Source organism: Nelumbo lutea, chromosome 2 (genome assembly GCF_056320005.1).
Source record: "Nelumbo lutea isolate HS-2025 chromosome 2, American lotus-T2T, whole genome shotgun sequence".
Classification (NCBI taxonomy): domain Eukaryota; kingdom Viridiplantae; phylum Streptophyta; class Magnoliopsida; order Proteales; family Nelumbonaceae; genus Nelumbo; species Nelumbo lutea.
In genome coordinates, this window is record NC_142685.1 from 1260379 (window position 1) to 1282787 (window position 22409).

General features: G+C 37.5%; 1 protein-coding gene across 1 annotated transcript; it reads right to left on the reverse strand.

Moving 5' to 3' along the window:
- Positions 1-307: 307 nt before the first annotated feature.
- Positions 308-21952, reverse strand: LOC148868008 (DEAD-box ATP-dependent RNA helicase 20-like). The gene is made up of 15 exons (XM_088969474.1): positions 21199-21952; positions 20119-20211; positions 19872-20036; positions 19623-19718; positions 13075-13149; positions 12650-12811; positions 11208-11288; positions 10229-10327; positions 8051-8146; positions 2971-3102; positions 2771-2845; positions 2497-2586; positions 2317-2391; positions 806-1066; positions 308-648 (listed from the first exon to the last, which is right to left on the reverse strand). The coding sequence occupies exons 1-14, from the start codon at positions 21499-21501 to the stop codon at positions 890-892; spliced, it is 1719 nt and encodes a 572-aa protein (XP_088825600.1). The 5' UTR covers positions 21502-21952; the 3' UTR covers positions 308-648; positions 806-889.
- Positions 21953-22409: the final 457 nt, after the last annotated feature.

Sequence of the window (22409 nt, forward strand, 5' to 3'; positions counted from 1 at the left end):
AAGATTTGTAATACCGTGCGAATTCTATTGGGAACATACCACTAGTTAATTGGGGGGGGGGGGGGGGGGTGCTCCCATGAACTAGAAGAATATTTCAAAATTCGGGATTAAATCAGTATTTATTCAACACACAGGGTCCCCCCTCGTGAGGGAGAAGCCCGAGAACCTATTTAACAGATGGGATCTATATTTATCAAATATGTCCCTCTGATCCCAAACCACTGGTGGAAAGTTCTTCAACATGTCGAGGACCCCTAACTGGATTACGACCCATAGGAAAACCATCCTTACAGGATTACCTGAACCATTTAAATGATAGGGCATTGCCAAAAGCCTTTTAACAGAAACCAAAAGATGCCTTTCTACAGAGAGTCCAGACTTGCTCAAGCACTTTCTTTGTCAATGCAGAATTCATGGTTGTTAAAATAGCCTTTTCCAAGCACATTGACGAAAGTTGCACTATGATATTAGTGACAACATGTATTGACTACAAGCCACTCACACAATCTTTGAAGCAAGAAGCTTAGTAGTCCATGCTATATGCTGACTAGTTAATGATAAAGCAACAAAAAAAAAGAGGATCAAAGTGAACTTACAGGAAACTTCCTTTTATACTCGTTTTTGAGGCCCAAGCCATGAGCCATATACCTATAAATGTGTATGACCATCAATAAATGATTTATGGTACCACTAAAACAAGGTAACTTCCATAGAAGGCGAACTTCATGAAAGTTTTAATGAACCAGTACATAAAAACAGGGCGAAACTGGCAAACTGTGGAGAATAAAAGTTTCATGTATCTTACCTACTAAGCTAGTAATTGATCCTTGAACATGAATCATCAAAGGCATCATGGAAGCATAAAAGCAAAATGTAGGAATTTTGTCCATCAGTCATCCCAAGCATCATCCGCTGCACCCTCTTTCTTGATGTTTGTGGGGGCAAGCATATATCTATACTTGTCTTCAATGTTTATTGATGTAGGGCCCGTCATTGAGAGTCTAGACAGTGCAAGCCTTGCTTCTTTCTGTGCAGCTGCTGCTTCCCTTTCTTTCCTCCTAGCAACCTAAAACCCAACACCCGTGAAAAGTTGTACAGAATCCATAAAGTGCCAACAAGAAACCACCAATATACAAACAGATTTATAAAATTATCACTTAGTACAAACATCCAGGAACTGCAACTACATCTGAAACTAATGCAAGCCCAACCTAAGCCCTACAAAACTCAACATGAGCTTTTACATGGGTTGGGCTTTGATTGTCAGGCCCTGGGCTAGCTTAGGCTTGGGCCTGCAAGGTTAGGCTTACACCAAAGCCAGGTTGAGCATGGATAGCCTGAACCAGACCCGACTGACCAACCGACCTGAGGCAGGTTGAGCATGGATGTTCAAATTTTTAATGTTTAGCGAATGTACATTGATCATTGTAATTTAATAAATTTTCATTAAATTTTTACAACAATTATTTATTCAAAGATATTACTAATTGGCATAATTTACTAATTTCTATAAAGTCAATAATTATAGTTAACAATTATCAAATAATTCAGGGAAACTCTTTAACTAATAATCCATACTTTTCAAAGAAATAATAATTAAAAAATTAGGAAATTAATCTATGAAAAATATTCTCCAAAACTATTTAAACAATAGTCTATTATTATTCAACTAAATAATTATTAAAAACTTAGGAAAATTAAATTAGAAAATACCCCCAAATAATTATCATTCAACTAAATAATTATTAACCTATTTAAATAATATTCTTATAATCTTAGGATCCCACAATTCCATTTATAAAATACCCCCCCAAATTCCAATAATCCTATTTGTAAAATATCCACAAATTAGATTATTTTTAAGTGGTTGCCTTGGGGTGGGGAAATTTGGGATTTCCCATCCCTGACGGGGAATGGGTGCCTTGCCTCGAACCTGCCCCACCACCGGGGACGAGGTGGGGATGGGCAGAGTGTCTTGACTACAGGGGTGAGGGACTGGGAGGAGTGCCACATCCCGTGCATTGCACAGGGCCCTGCTAGTTATGTCAAGATATTTGTATACCTGCTCATTACCAAGTCCCCCTAAGCTCATCTTGAATAATTGGGTTTAGCTCAGGCTTGGCTTGGGTTGAGAAACTCAGGCTTTGACATAAAGTTGGCCCGTCCCTAGCCCAATATCCAGGCCTTTTAGGATTCAGACCAGGTTGTCCCAAAGTCTGGCCAAACTTGCCCAGGTTGCACCACTAACTGCAGAAGATAAAAAAACAAAAAAAAAAAAAAAGTAATGAAAACTTTTTTATGTTCAAACTACATTACCTTCCCAGTTGCAAATGCCACAGTATTGCCAGATTCCACATCTGCAATTGCTTTCCTTATATGTGCTACAAGGAACTGCAAACACCAATGTACCAAACAATAATGAAAAAAAGGTTTACAGACCACTAGTGGGAGGAAGTGAGGGGCTATGAAATGAGAAAATAATGACAAAAAATAAACCATGTCACGATCAGTGTAGAATGAAGTAGCTTGGCCTGTTGACCCTGCACGCCCTGTCCTTCCAATCCGGTGAACATAATCCTCCATTGTCTAAAACCCAAGCCAGATGAGAAATTTCAAGCATTAATTATTTCATTAGCACATTAATGAAGTAATTTGATTCAGAATTACAAGCTTGGCAATAGTTGATAATGAGCATGATGTCTCTGAAGTAAATTGATTCAGAATCACAAGCTTTAATGAATAATAAGACTGCCACCAAAGCAAAATGTACCTTTGGAAGATCCAGATTAACAACATGGGCCACTCCTGTGACATCCAAGCCACGAGATGCAACATCAGTAGCAACCTGGACACAAAGCTTATGAAATGAGTTAATGCTATGTCATACCTCTTGGGTCACAGGCCTGTAAATAGTGCAAGTTTCAACCAGCTTCATCTAGCAGTTTAGACGGAGAAGAATAAGAATTTTACCAGGATGTTGGTAGAACCAGTTCTAAAATCACGAAGAGCCGACTCCCTTTCACTTTGGCTGCGGCCACCATGAAGAGCAACCGCATGCAAACCTTGTGCTACCAATGCTTCAGTGACTTCATCACACCTCGTCTAAAGGATGACTCAGAATTTAACAATCACAATTCACAAGACAATCATAGCAAAAGTACAGTATGTTCTTTAGAAAATTCAAGAATATCAAAATCCAAAAAAAAAAAAAAAACTTAAGAAGTAATACTTGCATGTTTAACAGGACCAACATTGCCGGACTCAGACCTGACTGTATGGGCAGACCGTTCACAATGGCAGCCAAAATTGTTTTAGGTAACCTGGTTCTTAACATGTTCATTTGGTCAAACTAACCCTAAATAAATGTGTTAATAGGTGTTACAGCCTGTAACATTTATTGCTTTAAGCATACTTTGATGTATAATTGCTTTAAAAGAAAATATGAAACCATTAATGTTTTTTTTGCAATCAAACCAGATGATCAGACCGTTCAACCTATGTCCCAGTGACCAAAATGGTTTTTTTTTTATAATTGAAGATGAATTTTATTAAGACAATATGAGAACTGTGACAATCATATTACCGAGAGGCATGAGGTGCGACCTCCCTTAAAGAATAAAAATCACATAGCACTATAGACCAAGATTACAAGGTAACCCGTAGCCCAGTACAAATGTTCACTCAAAACCCCTTGTTTAGCAAAAGATAATCTGCCATGGTTTTTGCAGACCTGCCAACCCACTGTACACTATCATTAATGTTTCTTAATGACCAGCTGGCCTTCTTTGAGAGGTTCTTGTAGCACCAAATGACTGAGCTCGGATCTGTTAACCAACCTACAGAAATTTTGGAGTCACCCTCAATTTGAAGGTTCTCAACACCAAGTTGATTAGCAATCTGAATACCTTGTAAAGCTGACAACAACTCAGCCCTATTTGAGTCTCCCATTCCCACTGGACCTGAGTACAAGGCTAAGATATTACCATCCTTATATCTCAAAATCCCTCCTATACCTGAGGGGCCAGGATTGCCTTGATTGCTTCCATCAAAATTCAGTTTTACACAACCTTCCAGTGGCAAAGCCCATACTATAGAAGTCTGTTCCTTCTTGAGGGAGCTATTAGCCACCTCTATCCAGTTCCTTCTGAAGTAACCAAAGAAGAACAAATGGAAAAATTCTGAAGTTCTCAACCAATGAGTTGCCCTTGTTAAGATACACTCTTTGATATTCGGAGGCTTTGTTCCTTTTCTCGAAAACTTCTTGCATTTCTTTCCTCCCAAGTTCTCCAAAGTGTGGCTGCTCTAATACATTTCCACATAATCCTCCCTCTTTTCATGGGCCATACAAAGACCAATGGATCAAAAAGCAGACTTACATCAGTGGGTAAATTCCACTTGCAACCAAAATAAGGCAAAAATCCAATCCCAAATAGCAACAGCAAAGTAGCAGGAAATTAGTAAGTGGAAGCAGTCCTCACCATTAGCTTTGCAAAGAATACACCAGCTAGGGGACAAGCACATAAAAGGCTTCTTTTTTTGTAGGCTGTCTAGAGTATTGATTTTCCCATAAAACACTTCCCAACAAAACAAGATAATTTTGGAGGGAACAGGCTTAGCCCAAAGCACCTTTACCGGAAAAACCAACTGAGGGGAGGAAGAACAGAGAGCTTTCAAAAAGGAGGCACAAGAAAAGGAGCCTCTTGGGTGGGGGGACCAAATCCTCTTGTCTGGCAAACAAACATTATCAAGAATCAAAGAAGTTGAGAAACATCACCAAGTTCAACATCCCTCAAGCACCAATGGAAGCCAAAATCCCAATTCAATGACAAAGGCAAAAGGGGGGTAGGAAGGAATTTAGAGACAGCCTTATTATTAAACAAGGAAATAAAGTAAAGAGAAGGAAAAAGGCCTTTTAAGGATGAATTTCCCACCCACACATCTTCTCGAAAGAGAACAGAATACCTTGAGCAAAAATCATACCTGGCAAAATTAAGAAATTAGGGAAGGATGCTATGAATAGCTTTCCAAGGTGTTGTCAAAGTAGCTTGTCAAGAAACACCAGCATCCCATCCATTATTTGAGTGACCATGAATACTAACTATCACCTCATGCCACAACCTCCCTCTTTCCAAGGGCCATCCACAGCCACTTACCTAACAAGTCTGTATTCTTCAAGACCATTTTTTTTATCAATAACAGAAAATTATGTTAATAAAATAAACAAGATTACATACAGAACTCTAGGGAAGATAAAATGACTTACCAAATAGTTTTGGGAATCCAGGGCCATCTGGAATTGGAGGGGTTTTAAGAAATGAAAGCGGAGTGATCATGGGTATGTACTCAGGCCCCATTGGAGTGTGTGACTCTATACAGCAGAACTGAATGCAGTAATTTATGGGACGCAGAAATCTATGGAAATGGGGATACGAAAGCTAATAGTTGAAGGTGACTCCAAAATAGTAATAAGTTGGCTAAAACAGAATGAGAAGGTTTCTTGGTTTTTCAGAAACAAAATCAAACAATTCAAGAGGTTCTCAAGGGATATGCAGCTGATAATTCAATGGACTCCTAGGTCAGCAAATGGTCTAGCTGACCAACTAGCAAAGCAAGGGGTAAATAGGCAGTGTGCTTCTGGGCTCAGTTGCAAGACTGAATATTAAACTGTCTCTGTATTTTATTGGTGGTAGCCGAGGCTGCCCTTGTTTCTGTACTCTCTTCTTATTCTAAGTAATAAAATTTGATGTTGATTGCTCATTAAAAAAATGATAAAATGACTTATCTCCCCCCAAAGAACCCAAAGAGAAAATTAGAAAATTACAGAGTAGCCCAAAATAATTGCCTCCTTCCCACCCCCTACTTCGCCAGTTCTCTTTAACCATTGAAATGAATTTCCAAGCCCCTAGTTAACCACTTAACCTCTCTTCTCTCATTAGCATACATCCAAAGTCCACAATCCTTCCTTAACCAGTTTAATACTAGTTGGGAATCTCCTTCAACAATCAGCTTTTGAACATTCAACTCTTTTGCCTTCCCCAAACCTTCTATTAAGGCTAACATTTCAGCTATAAGAGAGTCACCCCTTCCAATGGGGCCTGAGAACAATGCAACCACTTTCCCATTCTCATCTCTGAATACGCCTCCTACACCTGAAGGTCCTGGGTTACCCTCGCTGCTCCCATCAAAGTTTAACTTCACAAATCCTTGGGTTGGTGGAGACCAAAGGGGCCACACTGATGAGTGAGCTGGTGCAAAGGATGCCACTTCCTTCCAACTATTAAGCAACATACCCATAGAAAAGGTCCTTAGATTCCTTTCTTCCCACAGAGTCCAGCATATGGTAGCTCTCACACATCTCCACATGATTTTACCTCTTTTCTTAGACCACCTAAAGAACGAAGCAGAAAATCTTCAAGACCAAATTTCCTATCCCCAATCCACCTTCTTCCTTACTTCTACACTATATCCCACCTTATTAAGTGATCCTTCTTCTCTTCCCTTGGCTCCAATAGGGGTGAATTATTTCAGTATTTTTTAAGAACTGTAAGACCCTCAGTAAAGGTAGAGGTGTGATTGGAGTTCGAAGGGGGAGAAAAGAGAGAAGGTATGCAAGGTTTGAGACCTTTTTCTTTTTCCAAGTTGAGCCAGGAGAGTAGGGGTTTTATCGTTGATTCTCAGGAAGGATTTTTACAGGGGGTGGAGACAGGAGATGGGGATGTGAGTGAAGTTAGGGTGGAGGCAGTGGAAGAGATGGTGAACAGTGATCTCAAGGACAAGAAGGGAGGTGGCATAAAAGGAGGCGGGGGTAACAAGGTGAGTGACTTGGAAAACATGAACCAAGACACTTGAATTGGGGATGACACCAACTTTTCGGTATCTGAAGTGGTTGTTGGAAAATTGGGAAATGATTTGGGCCACAGGGGGAAGGAGACTATTTTGGCTGGAAGTGGTGATGTTCTGGAGGTTCCAAAGAAGTCTAGAGATCCAAGCAAGTTTAACGTGGTTCATGTTATGAAGGTCTTTTCAAGGCTAAAAGATGGCTTGCTAGGGGTATGGCTGACCAACAAGTATAAAAAGGATATATAAAAGAAGGGTAAAATTTAAGGCTCATAGTCTTGAAGATCCTCACATGGAAAATCGTTTTTACACAAGGGAGTTGGGAAGATAATTCTTCCAGTGCATTCTCAAGGGAAGTAAAAAAAATGACATGTCAAAGAAGGCTAGTGGGGATGGAAATGAAATTGAAGAGACCTCTGTTGAGGCACTGCCGGATGAGCAGGAGATGAAGAAAGGAAGCTTGGATTTGCTAGAAGTGCTTTGAGCGTTCAAGAGGTAGAGGAAGGAAGAAAGTATGAGGAAAGCTTCTGACGCATTAGGGAGATAAATTTGGGATGAGGAAGGAGGCCTGGAAGAGTTTGGTGAGGTGGAAGATTGTTGTGTCGTGGTTGTTGTGCAAGAGTGGTTTCAATTCTTGTTTCTCTCCTTGTTTGCTGTTTTGGGTGGTTGGTAGGAGTTTTTGTAGGGTTTGGGGGGGTGTTATCTTAACACCTACCTTTAGGTTTGCATTCAGTATTTTCTTTTCTTTAATATAATTTTCTTTTTTACATTTCCAAAAATAAGGTTCCACCAAAGCTCACCTTAACCCATATGCCTAAAATGCCTTTAAAAGCATGTAATTGTCGTACACACACTTGTGCACATTTGTGAGAGTGAGTGTGTGTGTGTGTGTGTGTGTGTGTGTGTGTGTGCGTGTGTGTGTGTGAGAGAGAGAGAGAGAATACACAGACAGTATATTATGTGTTTGTATTCCTAAAGCTTGCTATGTGCATAACTGCGTATAAATGCATATACAACATATTCAAATAAGTTAATTCCATTTGAACTAGAAAATAGTACAAAGACAAATATAAATTAAGATTTTTTCCGTAATATATCTATATCAAGTTTCACAAATGTTGAGCAAAAATGTGTTTTAACAAGAGATCCTTGTTAGCTAACTTGTGCTTAAAAGATGCAGAAAGAAATTCTAATGCATACTGGAGCATAATACCTTCCTTTCAACAAAAACAATGGTTAGGGGTAAGGAATGGCCAGATCTTTCAGCTTGAGATGCCTCTTCTACAAGCAAAGCCAAGAGTCGATCAATCTGCAATACATTTTAAGCTGTTACAACCATAACTAGTAAGCGATCTATTACCACAATTTATTAAAAATTCTGCCCACATAGGCATAACGAGATGTCCTTCAAAACAAAACTAACTAAGCAAAAGCAAGCAGTTGGATCATTCCAAAGGAACTGCCAATAAGGAATTCGAGGGAGAACTAGAGAAACACTGATATAAAAAGAAAACTAGAGAAATCACATATAAAAGGCAACTTCCTAAGTGATGCTACCGAAATTTGAATTCGAATTCAATCTGGTTAAGGGTGACCCAAATTCAATCTGCTTATAATTGGAATACATATGAAACCCTTATCTGATCCAATATGATGAAATTTTAAAAAATAGGCTTATATATTCTTAAAATTTATATTGTATCTATTAGTAAAATTGGTCTGAATGTTGCACTTTTGAGTCGTGTTCAAGTTTCATACAAGTAATTCTCAATTCGTTTTGCTTATGATATACAGTATCAAAGTCCTTTTATTTCGTTTTATTAATAATGTAAAATATTTTGACCATTTTTCGTTTAATTAATGCTAATCAATATCAGATTGCAATCCAAATCCAATCTGAAACAAATATAAATCTGACAGATAAGATTCAATTCATATCCAAATATTAATGAATCAAATTTGGATCTAGGTATATCCAATTTAAATTGATCTGATTGCAACAAGATGGGATTTGAGTCTTTATATTTCTTAGTTTCTCAGAGCTGTTTATGTTTGCTTTGTTTAGATGTGGGTATGTGAAGTTATTTTAAGTGTCTTAGTCCATACTTGTATGTATGTATGTATGAACCTCTCCTACATGCATACAGCCAACCTTTCTGAATTCTTTAATCTTTATCGAAAAGAGGTGTATCCAGGCAGCAGCAACCATTGGCAGTCCAATATGGCTACTTAGAAACTTGCCCATTCCACATCTTTATACCCAAGCTAGGACTTCCATCCACTTCCAAACACCAAACACCATATACAAAGATTGATCTTAAGTATTGACAGCTTCAAAGCAAATAGAAGGATAAAGCTATGGTACCTAAGGTTCTAATGAGAGGTTTCACAGAGCAGATAATCATCTGCAAATTGCAGAAGCAAAACGGATGCACTTCGCCATCATTTGGTTAGGTAATGTAAGGTTCTAATGAGAGGCTACTCATAGCAGATGATCCTCTGCAAATTGCAGAAGTAAAATGGATGTACCTCACCACGTATTTATAATCCTACAATAATACCTCAACTTTCTGCTTGCTGACCATGTTGCTCAAGGACACTCTATCAAAATGATAAAGGGGAAGAGAAAGACGGAATTAGAGTCAACCTTCAGAAACATCCATTAATCCCACAAACAAACCAAGGTAGGTCTGAATTCAAACAATACCCTATAAAATATGACAGTGATTCTGAGAGGAAACAACAGTTAAGAATTAAATGAAAATCCCTCACAAATAATTGAAGCATGATAATAATATTGCCTTGCACTAGATGATGGACTTGAATATAACAGAAAAATGACAGGTTAATCCAACTCCAATAAGCACTATCCCAACAACATGGGGTTGACATAACTGGTTGCAAAAGGAAGAAGATGGACTGTGGAATTACAGCAATGAACAGAAGAAATTTAAATGGTTGACATGAGATACGAATTTGAGGGATAGTTAGGTTAAAAGAACAGCTAATATTTTTGCTGATGCTTTGGCAAAACAAGGGGCGGGAAGAAATCAATTGTTTTGGGCTCAATTGTAATTGTACTTTTAATATTGGGGAGAGTTAAGAGTTTTTACCTCTCCTCTGCAATTTGTTTATTCTGTTTTAATGAAATCTGAAGTTATTGATCAAAAAAATATTAACAGAAAAAAAAAAAGACAGTTAAACCAAAACAGAGGAGCAAATCAAATGCCTAGCATTTACATTAAACAGACAAATGAAAGTTAAACCAAAATAGAGGAGCAAATCAAGTGCCAAGAAAAAGAATATTCTGTTACTGGTTTACCACTACATTGGATGTTGAAACAGAACTGCAAAATTAATAATTTCCAAACAAATGTCAATATAAACATACCTTCTCACTTTCAACAACCTTCTCCAGTATTTGAGATACATTCGCTGTTGGGCTGCTTACTTTCCCCACTTTAACTTGCACAGGGTTAGTAAGGTACTCCTAGAAATTGCACCAACAAGGGTCCGATCAACAAGAAATTTGTATGATGTTTCTTAACAGCTTCAGTTTAAATGAAACAGTCATGATTCATGTAGGCGCAGTAGTTATAAGGACAAATATAGAAAGTTCTTGACAAATACAGTAAATAAAAAGAAAACAATATCAAAACACCCAATCTCTTCTAATAGCATTTGAAAGCATAAAGCAATGTAGGAATTGATAAATTGACCAAAAGTATCAAGGGATTGAACATCAAATTCAAACTCAACTACTCAATAGCCATATCTAATCATCAAAAAACATAAACCCATCTTCAAAGTTCAACCTGTGGATGTCAGAAGAACTAAAGGATCTTACTAAACGTGGTTGAGTATCAGGTTTCTAAGTTTTATGTCACTAGTTGAAATTTGAAAGACAGAATACCAGTCCATAAAAACCATTATATTGAGAAATCCCTCCAAAAGTAAATATAGCAACAACTTTCTGAGCGTGAAGAGTACAAAATCTCCTTTATCAACAACTTTAGGCACACATTTTTGACCTACCACTAAGAATGAGATATAAGGTTCATGCTCACAAGTTGCAATTATCAGTTCATTTTTTATAGCTCAGAAAGTCTTTAAAGACAACATTTTTATTAAGTATTTTTTGTTGAATCAGAAATGCAAGTTTTCATTTAAAACTCCCATCCTAGAAGGACTCACATCTTCCACCATATCTCTAGTCATGCAACACTACATTTTCTCATACTACAAAACACAAACTGGATGATTAATTTTTGCATCTGATCAGCAAATGCAATTCCAAAGGTGTATGTTCTCTATGTCAACAAATTGTGATTAAAGAAACTATTAATTGCAAAACTGGTGTTCAGTCTTACCTGTGCAAGTGCTTCAATCTCCACTGGCATGGTTGCACTAAACAACAAAGTTTGATGTTTTTTTGGAAGATTTCGCATAACCTGAGACAAAATCGGATCATCAAAAACTCAAATGATTCATAGGCCCTGTATTGGATATGACATGAGGTAAAGAGGAAGCTAGAAAATACAGGAGAAAGTAGAGACAACTGTGCTCCTTGACATAATAGCACATGCCAGTATTTGCAACCAATACTGATACAAGGAGTTCAAATTCAGATAAAATAAAAAATTAAAACAAAAAATAAAATATGCAAATTTAAGCACATAATAGGAACACCTGAGAAGTGTAACCATATAGCATTTCATTTAACAATGTTTTATTTCTTTACATAAACCCTACTAGAGATGTTTCCAAGGGAACTAATTACATTTTAACATTCAATTTAAGGCTTCTATCAAAACTAAGCCCAAGCTTATAATCATTAAACATGCAAGGAACTATACAAGTGCACAAGTTATCATGTAAATACATTAAAAACCAATTGAACCTAGTCCACGTGTCAAAAAATCACTCTAATCTTATCCTCGCCTTCAGTTTAAATAGATAAATAATATTTAACTTAGAATCTCTCCGAAATGATCTTGGTGCTTTGAGTGTGTATCAATTGCATATGCATTGAATTGCATGGTTGCACAAACAAGTTTGAAATGAACTTTTCCAACACCATTTCAGACTATACAGAACTAAGCAACAACTTATTAAAAGTTCAACTAAGGAAAAGGAAAGAGAATTAACAAGCAGGCAAAGAAAGCACATGAAACAAATATGTGTATGAACCGAAGCAAGGTAGGGCCCCAAATAGATCCAACTCCCCCATTCAAGGTTGGTAAGAGAATGATAGTAGTGAATTATCAAAAGAAAACAATAATGATAGTAGTACCATAACTGTGGAGCAGTAGGAAGAAGCATTCTTGTACAATAAAAAATTATTTTCTTTTTATAAATAACAAATACCACCTATTAAAATCGAAAGATAAGGAGGTAAAGCAATAACAATTTCCGGTGTATAAAGAAGGCCTCGATATCTCTCTTTAGCTAGAGGGTAGGCTGCTTTTTTTATGGGGGGGTAGCTAGGGGTATAACAATAGAGCCCATTTGGTTCATGGGAACAGGGGTCTGGAATCGGAATTGGAATGGCTATTCCGATTCCAACTCTTTGGCTGGGCGGGATTGGAATGACATTCCCTCATTCATTTGAGGGAATGGCTATTCCCTCCCCCTCCCTTGGGAATGAAATTCCATTCCAGCTGATTTCAATTCCCATTCCCATTCCTGTCTGATCCAAACAGACTATGCGAATAGACCATTCCAATTCCGATTGTGAACCAGACGGACCCTTAATTTTTTTCACAATATTTGTCTTTTGTCAGTATCAACAAGGATCAGTATGCTAGATTACCTCTCTTATTTGTGGTTCAAACCCCATGTCCAGCATTCTGTCAGCCTCATCTAAAACAACAAATGAAATCCTAGAGAGGGATGTGTTTCCTTGTTGTAAATGGTCAATAAATCTTCCAGGTGTAGCAACCACAATATTTACTCCTGCTCGTAGTTCAGATCTCTGTCATAGAATTCATAAACACAAGTAAATATATTAGAGATAAACTAGTTGGTAACAAATCTTTCCAAGACAATTCAAAGAAGAACCAACTTGATGCAACATGGGAGAAATATTTAGTACATTTGTACAGATTACTACAAAAAAAGAGCTCTTCTTTTAATCCCTATGGCAGGTAGAAGACTGTAAAGGCAACAAAAGACAAGATCACTTACGTCACAATGAGGTTTTTTTTCCAATCAATCACTTATGGCACAATTAATTACCTGCTCAGCTATGTTTGTCCCACCAACAACAATAGCAGTTCTGAAGGACTCCAGAGATCTGCTGAAAGCCTTAACCTGGAAAGAATAACAACCGTGGTTTTCAATGAGATTAAGTGGATAGATACTCCTAGTCCCGAGAATACCACCTTTGGTAAGATTATCACTGGGGAATGAGCACTTTTCAGCAATAAACTATATAGTATATACCATGCAAACACCAAAACTTCCCAATATATCCTTAATGTTTTTCTTCTTTAATCAGCAACAAAGTGAACTTTATTGACATAAAGATGCAAGTGTTCAACAGTGCATAGACTTAACAAAACCTTCCTCTTGATCCTAAGCAAAAAGTAAAGAGGGAAAAAAACAGGAAAACCCCAGCATGATACATACAAGTTAGAGAGACCCTTTATCCACAGCACTATGATTTTTTAATTAATAAAGGAATATTTTATTAAATTCAAAAGTATTACATCCAGTGGTTTAAAAGGCGCACCTAGGCGCACTTTAGGGTATGTGCCTTGTCTAGTTACTAGGCGCAGCCCTTTCAAAAGGCACATGCCTAGGCACCCAGGCGTGCGCCTTTCACCTCAGCCCAGTCATGCGCATTTTGAAAATTTCAAACTTTTTTGCTTTTTTTAACTTTGCTCACTCACCGAAGCTCCAAAAACCCTGTCCATTCATCCATTCTAATAAAATATCTTCTTAAAAGGCGATTAAAGTTATAAAATCATTGTCTTTTATATGAGAAATAAGAATTTAAGACCCTAACATGGACTTGTTTGGGATTGCCTCAAGGGGCGTGGTACAAAGGCAGCTCGTAGAATCAGGAATGCAATATGTTTTACATCACTTTAGCTACTTGAAGAAATGCAATTGAAGAAAAAAAAGAGATTTTGGGTTTTACGTGCTAGAAAACGCTTTATATGTTTGATTTTATTTTTAAATTTTCATTTGAATACTCTTTACATGTCACGTTTATGTATTTTAATTTTAGATAATAGGTTATAAAACATTTCTTTTAAAATTTAAGTTTATATTTTTATTAATATTATGTTTAATATTTTTTTCATTTTTTGGATTTTCTGAATTTTCTGACTTCTTATTTTTTAGCATTTTTTTGTATTTTTGCGCCTTTCTTCAAAAAAGCACGAGCCTCGCCTTGCACCTTGCACCTCAGACGCAAATTGACCTTGCGCTTTTAAAACACAGATTACATCAAGATGGGAAAGTTCTCCACCAAACAAACTTTATAGTTTTCCCCAAAATATGTTTATCCAAAGTATCTGCCATCCCATTTACTGTTCTACTCTCCCATCTAAATACAACATCCAATTCCCTTGCTAAACTTTCTATTTCCCAGACTGTGTGCCTATAAAACCATGGGATTTAGGCACTACTTCTTGTCCATGAAATGACCACTTGTGAATCCCCTTCCACCTCCAGGTTATGAAACCTAAATTGGTTAGCATATTTTAAACCCTGGAGTAGACCAAACAGCTCTGCTGTCAATGTATCACCATTTGCCAAGGGTCCTGGAGTAGACCAGCACATTTCCTTCTGAGTCTCAGAAAACCCCTCCCATCCCAGCCTCTGCCTGATTAGCAATATAACTCCCATCAACATTAAGTTTTACAAAGTTAGTTGCCGGAGGTCTCCATTCCATAATTACTCTTTCCTTGTATTGACCCAACAGTGCTACTTCCTTCCAATTTCTCAAAATATCATTTAGTGAGAAATTTGGAAGTCCTCCATGGTCTTCACCCAATGTGCAACTTTTATTTTTATTTTTTACTATGTCCAGGATTTCCATTTCTGTCATACTCTTTTCATTGAAGATCCTCCCATTTCTTTCTTCTCAAACAGTCCATATCATGGCAGCTCTCACTGCCTTCCACAACAACCTTCCTCTTTTCTTTGGATGTCTCAAAAAGTTTGGATCAAAGATTGGCACTTATTTGGGCCATTTGACCTCTTTTCTACAGCATGTAATTGGTGTTAATCTTTCAAAAGAAAATTTCCCAGCCAAAGGCCTGAATTTTGGAAGGGATTGGCTTACTCAACTTCTTTCACTGGAAATGACACCCTCAAGGTAGATGGATGAATTAGGAACCTAAAGAAGGAAGCACATGTAAAAAATGTCATCTGGAGAAATGGACCAAATCGTGTGTTTTTTTTTTTTTTGATGAATGAATGGACCAAATTGTGTTGTCCTCTACATTTTGAACCAAAAAGACAAAGTCAAGTCTGGCCAAAAGAAGGATGAGAGATTCACACTCCTTTTCCATAAGACCCCTTCTAAAACCAAAATCCCAATACCCCCCAAAGTAGCAGTGTTCTGTTGGGCAGCCTATTATGGTAAGATCAATACTGTGGAAAACTTGCAAAAGAAGAAACCCTTTTTGTGTTTGTCCCCAAATTGGTGCTTTATGTGTAAAGTGAAGGGTGAGGACTGTAACCATTTGCTGATATCATGCTCCTTTGCTGCCAATATTTGGAATTGGGTTGTCTTTATTTGGGTGCAGGTGGAGCTTGCCCTCTGAAGTAGAGCTGCTGTTCACTCCAGATGCTCTTGGGAGATTGACAAAAAGGGGGAAGATAATGTGGAAATGTGTTAGAGCCACCACCTTGTGGATCTTATGGGATGAGAGAAATGCTAGAATATTTCAAGAAAAGGAAAGAAGTCTTGCTGAAGTCAAGGAATGTATATTGACAAAGACAATTTCATGGCTGAAATCTTCACAATTGTTAGCAGATTTCTCCTTTGATGACTTCAGGAGAAATTGGGACGCAGTGGCTTCTACAGTCTCCACCAAGAACAAATTACAAATTGAATGGAAACCCCCACGGAATGGAGTGGTACAACTGAACTTTGATGGTAGCTGTCAAGGTAACCCAGGGCCATTCGGAATTGGAGGGATTCTGAGAGACAAAGACAGCAATATGTTGTCTCTTTTCTCAGGACCATTGGGTGAAGGTGATTCTGTAAGGGCAGAGCTACTAGCAGCGGTACAAGGTATACAGATGGCTAGTCAATTAGGAGTGAGCGATTTGTTAGTAGAAGGAGACACCAAGGTAGTAGTGGGATGGCTGAATAGCCCAGACACAGTTTGTTGGAGCTACAGGGATCTGGTAAAGAAAGTTAAATGGATGACAAGAAATATGACTGTAAGGTTCCAGTGGGTTAGCAGATCAGCAAATGTAATGACCGATTCTCTGGCCAAGCAAGGGGTGTCAAGGGGTGATCTGTTTTGGGCTAATTTGTAATTTGTTTCTCAGGTTTAGGCATGTTTTAGTGCTTATGATTCAGTCCTTGGGGGAGGTAACATCTCGTGCCTCTTCCTAGGCTGTATGTATTTTTTATACTCTTTCAATAAAATTACTCTCATTTATCAAAAAAAAAAAAAAAGAAATTCACAAACTTGGAAATGGGTTCACATTTGTAATTGGAGAGGGCGTAAAGCACAGGAAATTGAACTTTTAGTGGTTGAATACCTATCCAAAGGTCCTCCCAAAACAAGGACTCAAACCAATGCCCACATTATACTGAATAAGGTTAGCAAAGAGAGGATATACCTATTCATCAAAAAAAGAGAGGATATACTCATATACCTCATAGATTGCTTTTCAAGGAGAGAGAATTTGCATTGGGGATACCTTTGCATCCTGGCCATTGCCCAACCGACCGTGTATGCTTTCAATACCTTGTACCAGAGCCTATCTCTTTCTAGGGGAAACTTCCACAGCCACCTCCCTAGGAGAGAGAAATTCTTCTGGACTAAATTACCTAACCCAAACCCACCCTTCTCTTTAGGTCTACAAACCTGCTGTTCAAACTTCACCAAGTGATCTTTCTTTCCAACCCACGGTTCCCACAAGAAATCCCACGTTAGCCTAGCAATTTTAAGAGGAATATAGAAGGTGGACAAAAAATATATAGAAAGGTTGGTTAAGGTGGCTTTGATCAAGGTTATCCTCCCTCCCAAAGAAATGTAACTTCTCTTCCAAAATGCCAATTTTTTAGCAAATCTCTCCAATGCAAGCTTCCAAAAGCTCTCAGAACTTGGGTTTCCACCCAGGGGAAGTCCTAAGTACTCCAAGGGCCAATTCTTAACTTCGCATCCTAAGAACTCCACTATTCTAAGGACTTCCTCTTCTTGCAAATTCATTCCCACCAAATAGCTTTTCCCCAAATTGATCCTTAAATTAGAAAGTTTGTCAAAGGATCTTACCAAAGCTTTTAGATTTCTAAGTGACTCAGGACTAATGTCATCACAAAACAGGATTATGTCATCTGCAAATTGCAAATGGGTAACTACAATCTCAGCCCTTCCCACCCTCCAACCTCTAATTATATTATTCAAATCCGCCTTTGTGATCATTCTGCTTAAGACCCTCATAATCAAGGTGAAAAGGAAAAAGGATAAAGGGTCACCCTGTCTCAAGCCTCTTTTAGTTAGAAAAATAAAAAATAAAAAACCTCTAGCAGACACATTGATCAGAATTGAATATTGCATCAAGCTCAAACATCCCTTGATCCATAAGCCCATCTTCCCCCAACCCAACTTTCTCCATAACCTCAAGAAGGAAAAACCAATCCACCAAATCATAAGCCTTTTCTAGGTCCAATTTACACAAATAACCCCCCCCCCTTTTCTTCTTCTCTGCTACACATTCATTAGCCACTACAATCTAGTCAACAATTTTTCTACCTTCACAAAAATCTCCTTGAGATTGTGAGGTTACTGTGGGTAAAACCTTCTTCAGTCTGCTTGAAAGAACTTCTACTATTATTTTATATAGGCTACCAGCCTACCCACCAAACTAATGGCCTGAAATCCCTTGGAGTTTTGGCTTCCTTTTTCTTAGGCACTAGGCCTAGGGCAATGAAGGTAGAATTTGTTCTGGATGAGACTTCCTCTTTCTGGTGAAACTCATCAAAAACCTCTTTTAGATCCTTTTTTCCAAAAACCCCCAGCAGTCTTGAAAGAAAGCCATAGAAAAACCATCCGGCCCCGAATCCCGATGCTTTTGATCTTTCCATGGAGAAGACAGCCTCTGTAATTTCCTCAATAATAAAAGCATCCTCCATGGCATTAGATTGACTACTTATCACCCTATCCCACTGCAACAATGCTACAACATTATGAATTTCAAAAAACAATTTACCCCAGGATTGGCCCCATCAATCTTAAAAGCTCTAAATAGGAGAAAACCTGGAATATATGTAGCTGTGTTCTAGCATTCTACACTCTACAATTACAGAAACTAACTGCTCCAAAATAACGCCAGACTACAATAAAACAAAACAAGAGAACATATAGTTTCTAGACAAGTTGTTGAAAATTAAATAAGCCTAAAGAAAATTGCATGTGAATGTATGATGATAATTGATGTCCCACTACTCTATCCGTTTTTTTTTTTTTTGATAGATGTCCCACTAATCTATCCTGAATACATTATTTTCAGCTAATGATATAAACATAATTGATAACCAATATCTGCCTTTATCAACCCTCCATTTCCTTAAAGTTCATGAGAAAAGCTTCAAGTTCACAATGTTATTTTGATCAGAGAGATACAAGCATAAGATATTTCATCTAAAGTTGGCTCTTGAGATAGGCTGGATCATCTGACCCTACTATCCACTTTTTTTTTTGATAAATGACCTAATATCCACTTGTTTAATGACCAGCAGTTGACCAATTCTTATCAAGGAGGTGATCAAGTTTACCATTTGAAAAAATCAAGTGGGAAAGGAACTATGAAGGAAAATGTATAGATGTTTTCATGAAGTCAAATATGATTAAATAAAAACAATAAGATTGTGTTCATCTTTTCAAACATTGAAAGTCAAAAGTGTTTTTTCATGAATACACTTTTGATATAAAATTTATATAGCAAAAGTTTGGTTGGAATAAATTATCATCAATATCAAACCCTTAAACAATGCATAAACACTTCAATAGGAAGTTTTATCCGTGCCATTTGGTTTCCTAAAAAAATATCTTTTCTAAAGCAGCTAAACAGTAACAAATTGTTATAGGCAGAATAACAGTTTTGGCAATAAAATTTATAATAGCAAGAGTCAAAGTGTTTTTCATGAACACACTTTTGACATGAGTTTATGTAGCAAAACTTTGGCCAGAACATGAATTACCATCAATATCAAAACCTTAACTAACTGGGCATAAACATCTTCAATAGAAAGTTTATATGTGCCATTTGATTCCCTAAAAAATGCCTTTTTTAAAGCAGGTAAACAGTAACAAATTGTTATAGGCAAAACAAAAATTGTCATGCTTTTGTTTAGGGGAAAAAACATTGCAAAACCAAATATCTGTTAAAGAGCAATTATATACCAAAATTAACAAAAATGAATCCAGGCTCAAACCCATAAAGTATTTGGTTGATTTAATAGCAATGCCTCCATGAAATTGTAGATTGAATTAGATCAACTGTTACCTATATTTTGTTACCACTAAGACATAGCCAAAATAATTACAGTCATCATCAATCTTATCAACCAGGAAAAAAATTTCTCTCACCTCTTTCTCTATTTGTTGAGCAAGTTCACGTGTAGGAGCTAAGACTAATGCTAAAGGTCCATCACCACGCCGAATAGGTGGTTGAGCCAAGCAATGCTGTGAATTGAAATATAAAAAGGAAAAAAGAAAAAACATAAAGAATGATGACAGTGACAGTCTTGAGCTTAGATATTTATATGCTATTTCATGACAGGATAGTAAGATTAAGGGGAAAAAACATTTTCTGAAGTATGTCATGACCATGGACACCTGAATCATAGGAATAGTGAAGGCAGCAGTTTTCCCACTCCCAGTCTCAGCACAACCTAGAAGATCCCTTCCGCTGAGAGCTACTGGCATGGCTTGTGCCTGAATGGAAGTTGGCCTCGTGTACTCATGAAAAGCGATATCCTTCATAATACTTGAGTGCAAACACTGAAAGAAAATGGATATTATTATCCAAAACACTGGCAACAAAAAATTATCGAAATTATAACTGTGGTTTAATAAATCGCACCATATCTGTAAATGATTCAATGGGTGCAGGTGCAGGAGGGGAGTCTGAAGCAACAGTAACATCAACATTTAACCGCAGGCGAACTTCTTCAATCTGTAGAAGCACAAGCCAGATCAACATTGCAATGCCCAGCATGAGAAAGACATTTGAATGTTATCCTTAGAAAATGTAATTGATCAACTAGTAAATGCAAAAAAAAAAGGCTTTACTAAAGATGACTAAACATTTCTTGAAAACCAAGTATAATCAAATTCATAAGCATCCCATAGAAGTAGCCAATTATATTGTTATGGTTGATCTTAGATGGCATATTCAGAGAATAAGTTGTAACAGATTGATTGAATTTGGTACCATCCTTTCCTTACTACTTAGATATTACACTGCCTGAGCTGAATACTATTATCAAGCTAAACTCGAAGCATTGTATAACTGGCAATTGTGATCCTTCCAGCATAGGTTTAAATAGTTTTGTATTTCACCTTTTCCTTTTTCAGGCCTGCAGGGTGTAGTCTATTGCATCAATTGATAGAAACAAGTCCGTGCACATATGACAAATAAAAAATATAGTGCATTGATGTGCCAGCCTGTCTTTGATAAGCAAGGTTATAGAAATTTGGCCATCGCATATATTATTGCGATCAAATTAAAATTCAGTCAACAACAAATTAGAGTAAAATTATCAACTCTAATATCATAATCGCCTTAAATGGTATTGTCCAAAATAATAGATGATGAGCAAGAATGAAGTAAAGGTTCAAAAAGTTTTCGAAATATCATAAGACGATACCCAGGCACAACCTAACCGAAAAACAGAACCCCAAGCTCACTTAAAATGCAGGAAAGAAAACCCAGGACTATGTAATGCGATAAGACGAAATGTGTCAAAATACTACCAAAAACGAGCTAAAAAATAATTACAACCAGAACTGAAATGCTGGAGGTATAGCAGAAAACCAAGCTCTGCTCATCAAATATATATATTATATATAAATATGTACAACAATAATTGGCTCATCAAAAACTGATTACAAAGGCATCCCGAACATAATCCACGAAACTCAAAGCTTAAAAACTTCGAACCTGCTCGGGTTTCAGACGGAAAACCCGCTCCGACGGCTTCCACTGCTGAAAAACAGGTTCCGGGACAGCAAGAGCTCTGGAAAGCGGTAGATTACCGGAAGTGCGGCGAGCGCCATTGGAAAAACTAGGGGGAGCAGAGGAAGAGTTCTTTAAAGAGTAATGAGGGTTTGAAGAATAGAACTTATGATCATATTCTAGGGTTTCTGATGAGGTTTTGGTGGCTGTAGAGTTTCGAGTTGCAGTAGGGAGACAGTGAGAAGACGGAGTCGATGATGTCCGGAGGTGTGGAGGGACATAAGACATTTTCTTTTTTTTTCCCTTTTTCCCCCCTCTCAGGTTGTTTTTCTCCTCTCTTGGCTTTTTAAACGAGCCCGACGGGAGAGAATGCAGAAACGAGAATTTCTAAAGAGCAAACGAAACGAAGAAGAAGCGTGAGTGAGTCTTCAAGCAGGCCTCTCCTCATCCTCCAAATTGTGTATATAATCATCATCTGCAGCACTTCTTGTATACAATTATACAATCGTTTGGCTGAGACGCTCTCTCTGTTCTTTCCTTGCTTCTGAAGTGAAGATTTTATGTTAATGTAAACCAAGTTCTATCGGTTGCTAATTTGCTTCACATCCAGCTGCTGATATACCATCGGATTAGAATATTTCTTTCTACAATAATGTATGAATCTGTGATGATTTTGGTGTACCATTACAAAATTTAGCCTTGGCCTTTGGGCGCAAGCGCAACGTGTAGGAGACAATGAACTGGGCCTGGCTTTGTGGCCCGGCTAATATTGGACCAGTCCATCCTTGTAATCAGTTTCGTTTTAGGCTAATATTGGACCGTCCAACCCGAGTCGGTCGGGTTTTCATCCGTATTAATCAGTTTCGGGTTGGGCACATACATAAACCAAAATCTCGGGTCAGTTTTAGTTTTCTTGCTTGAAAACCGAAACCAATCCGACCCGAACCGAACTAGTATTCTACTAGTTTGGTAGTTCCTACTTCATAGTTTAAGTAGTTTTCTAATTCCTACTAGTCTTCTACTTTTAAACTTCTACTAGAACTAGAACGGTAGAAGGCCCATTAGGCAATTACAATTAGAATTCAATTAGGTGTCATTTTTTAGTTTTTTACCTATATTAGAATTTAGAAGGTTTCTAAATTTTTATTTTATTGATTTACCTACCTAGATTTACCTAGTTTTTTACTCTAGAAGGC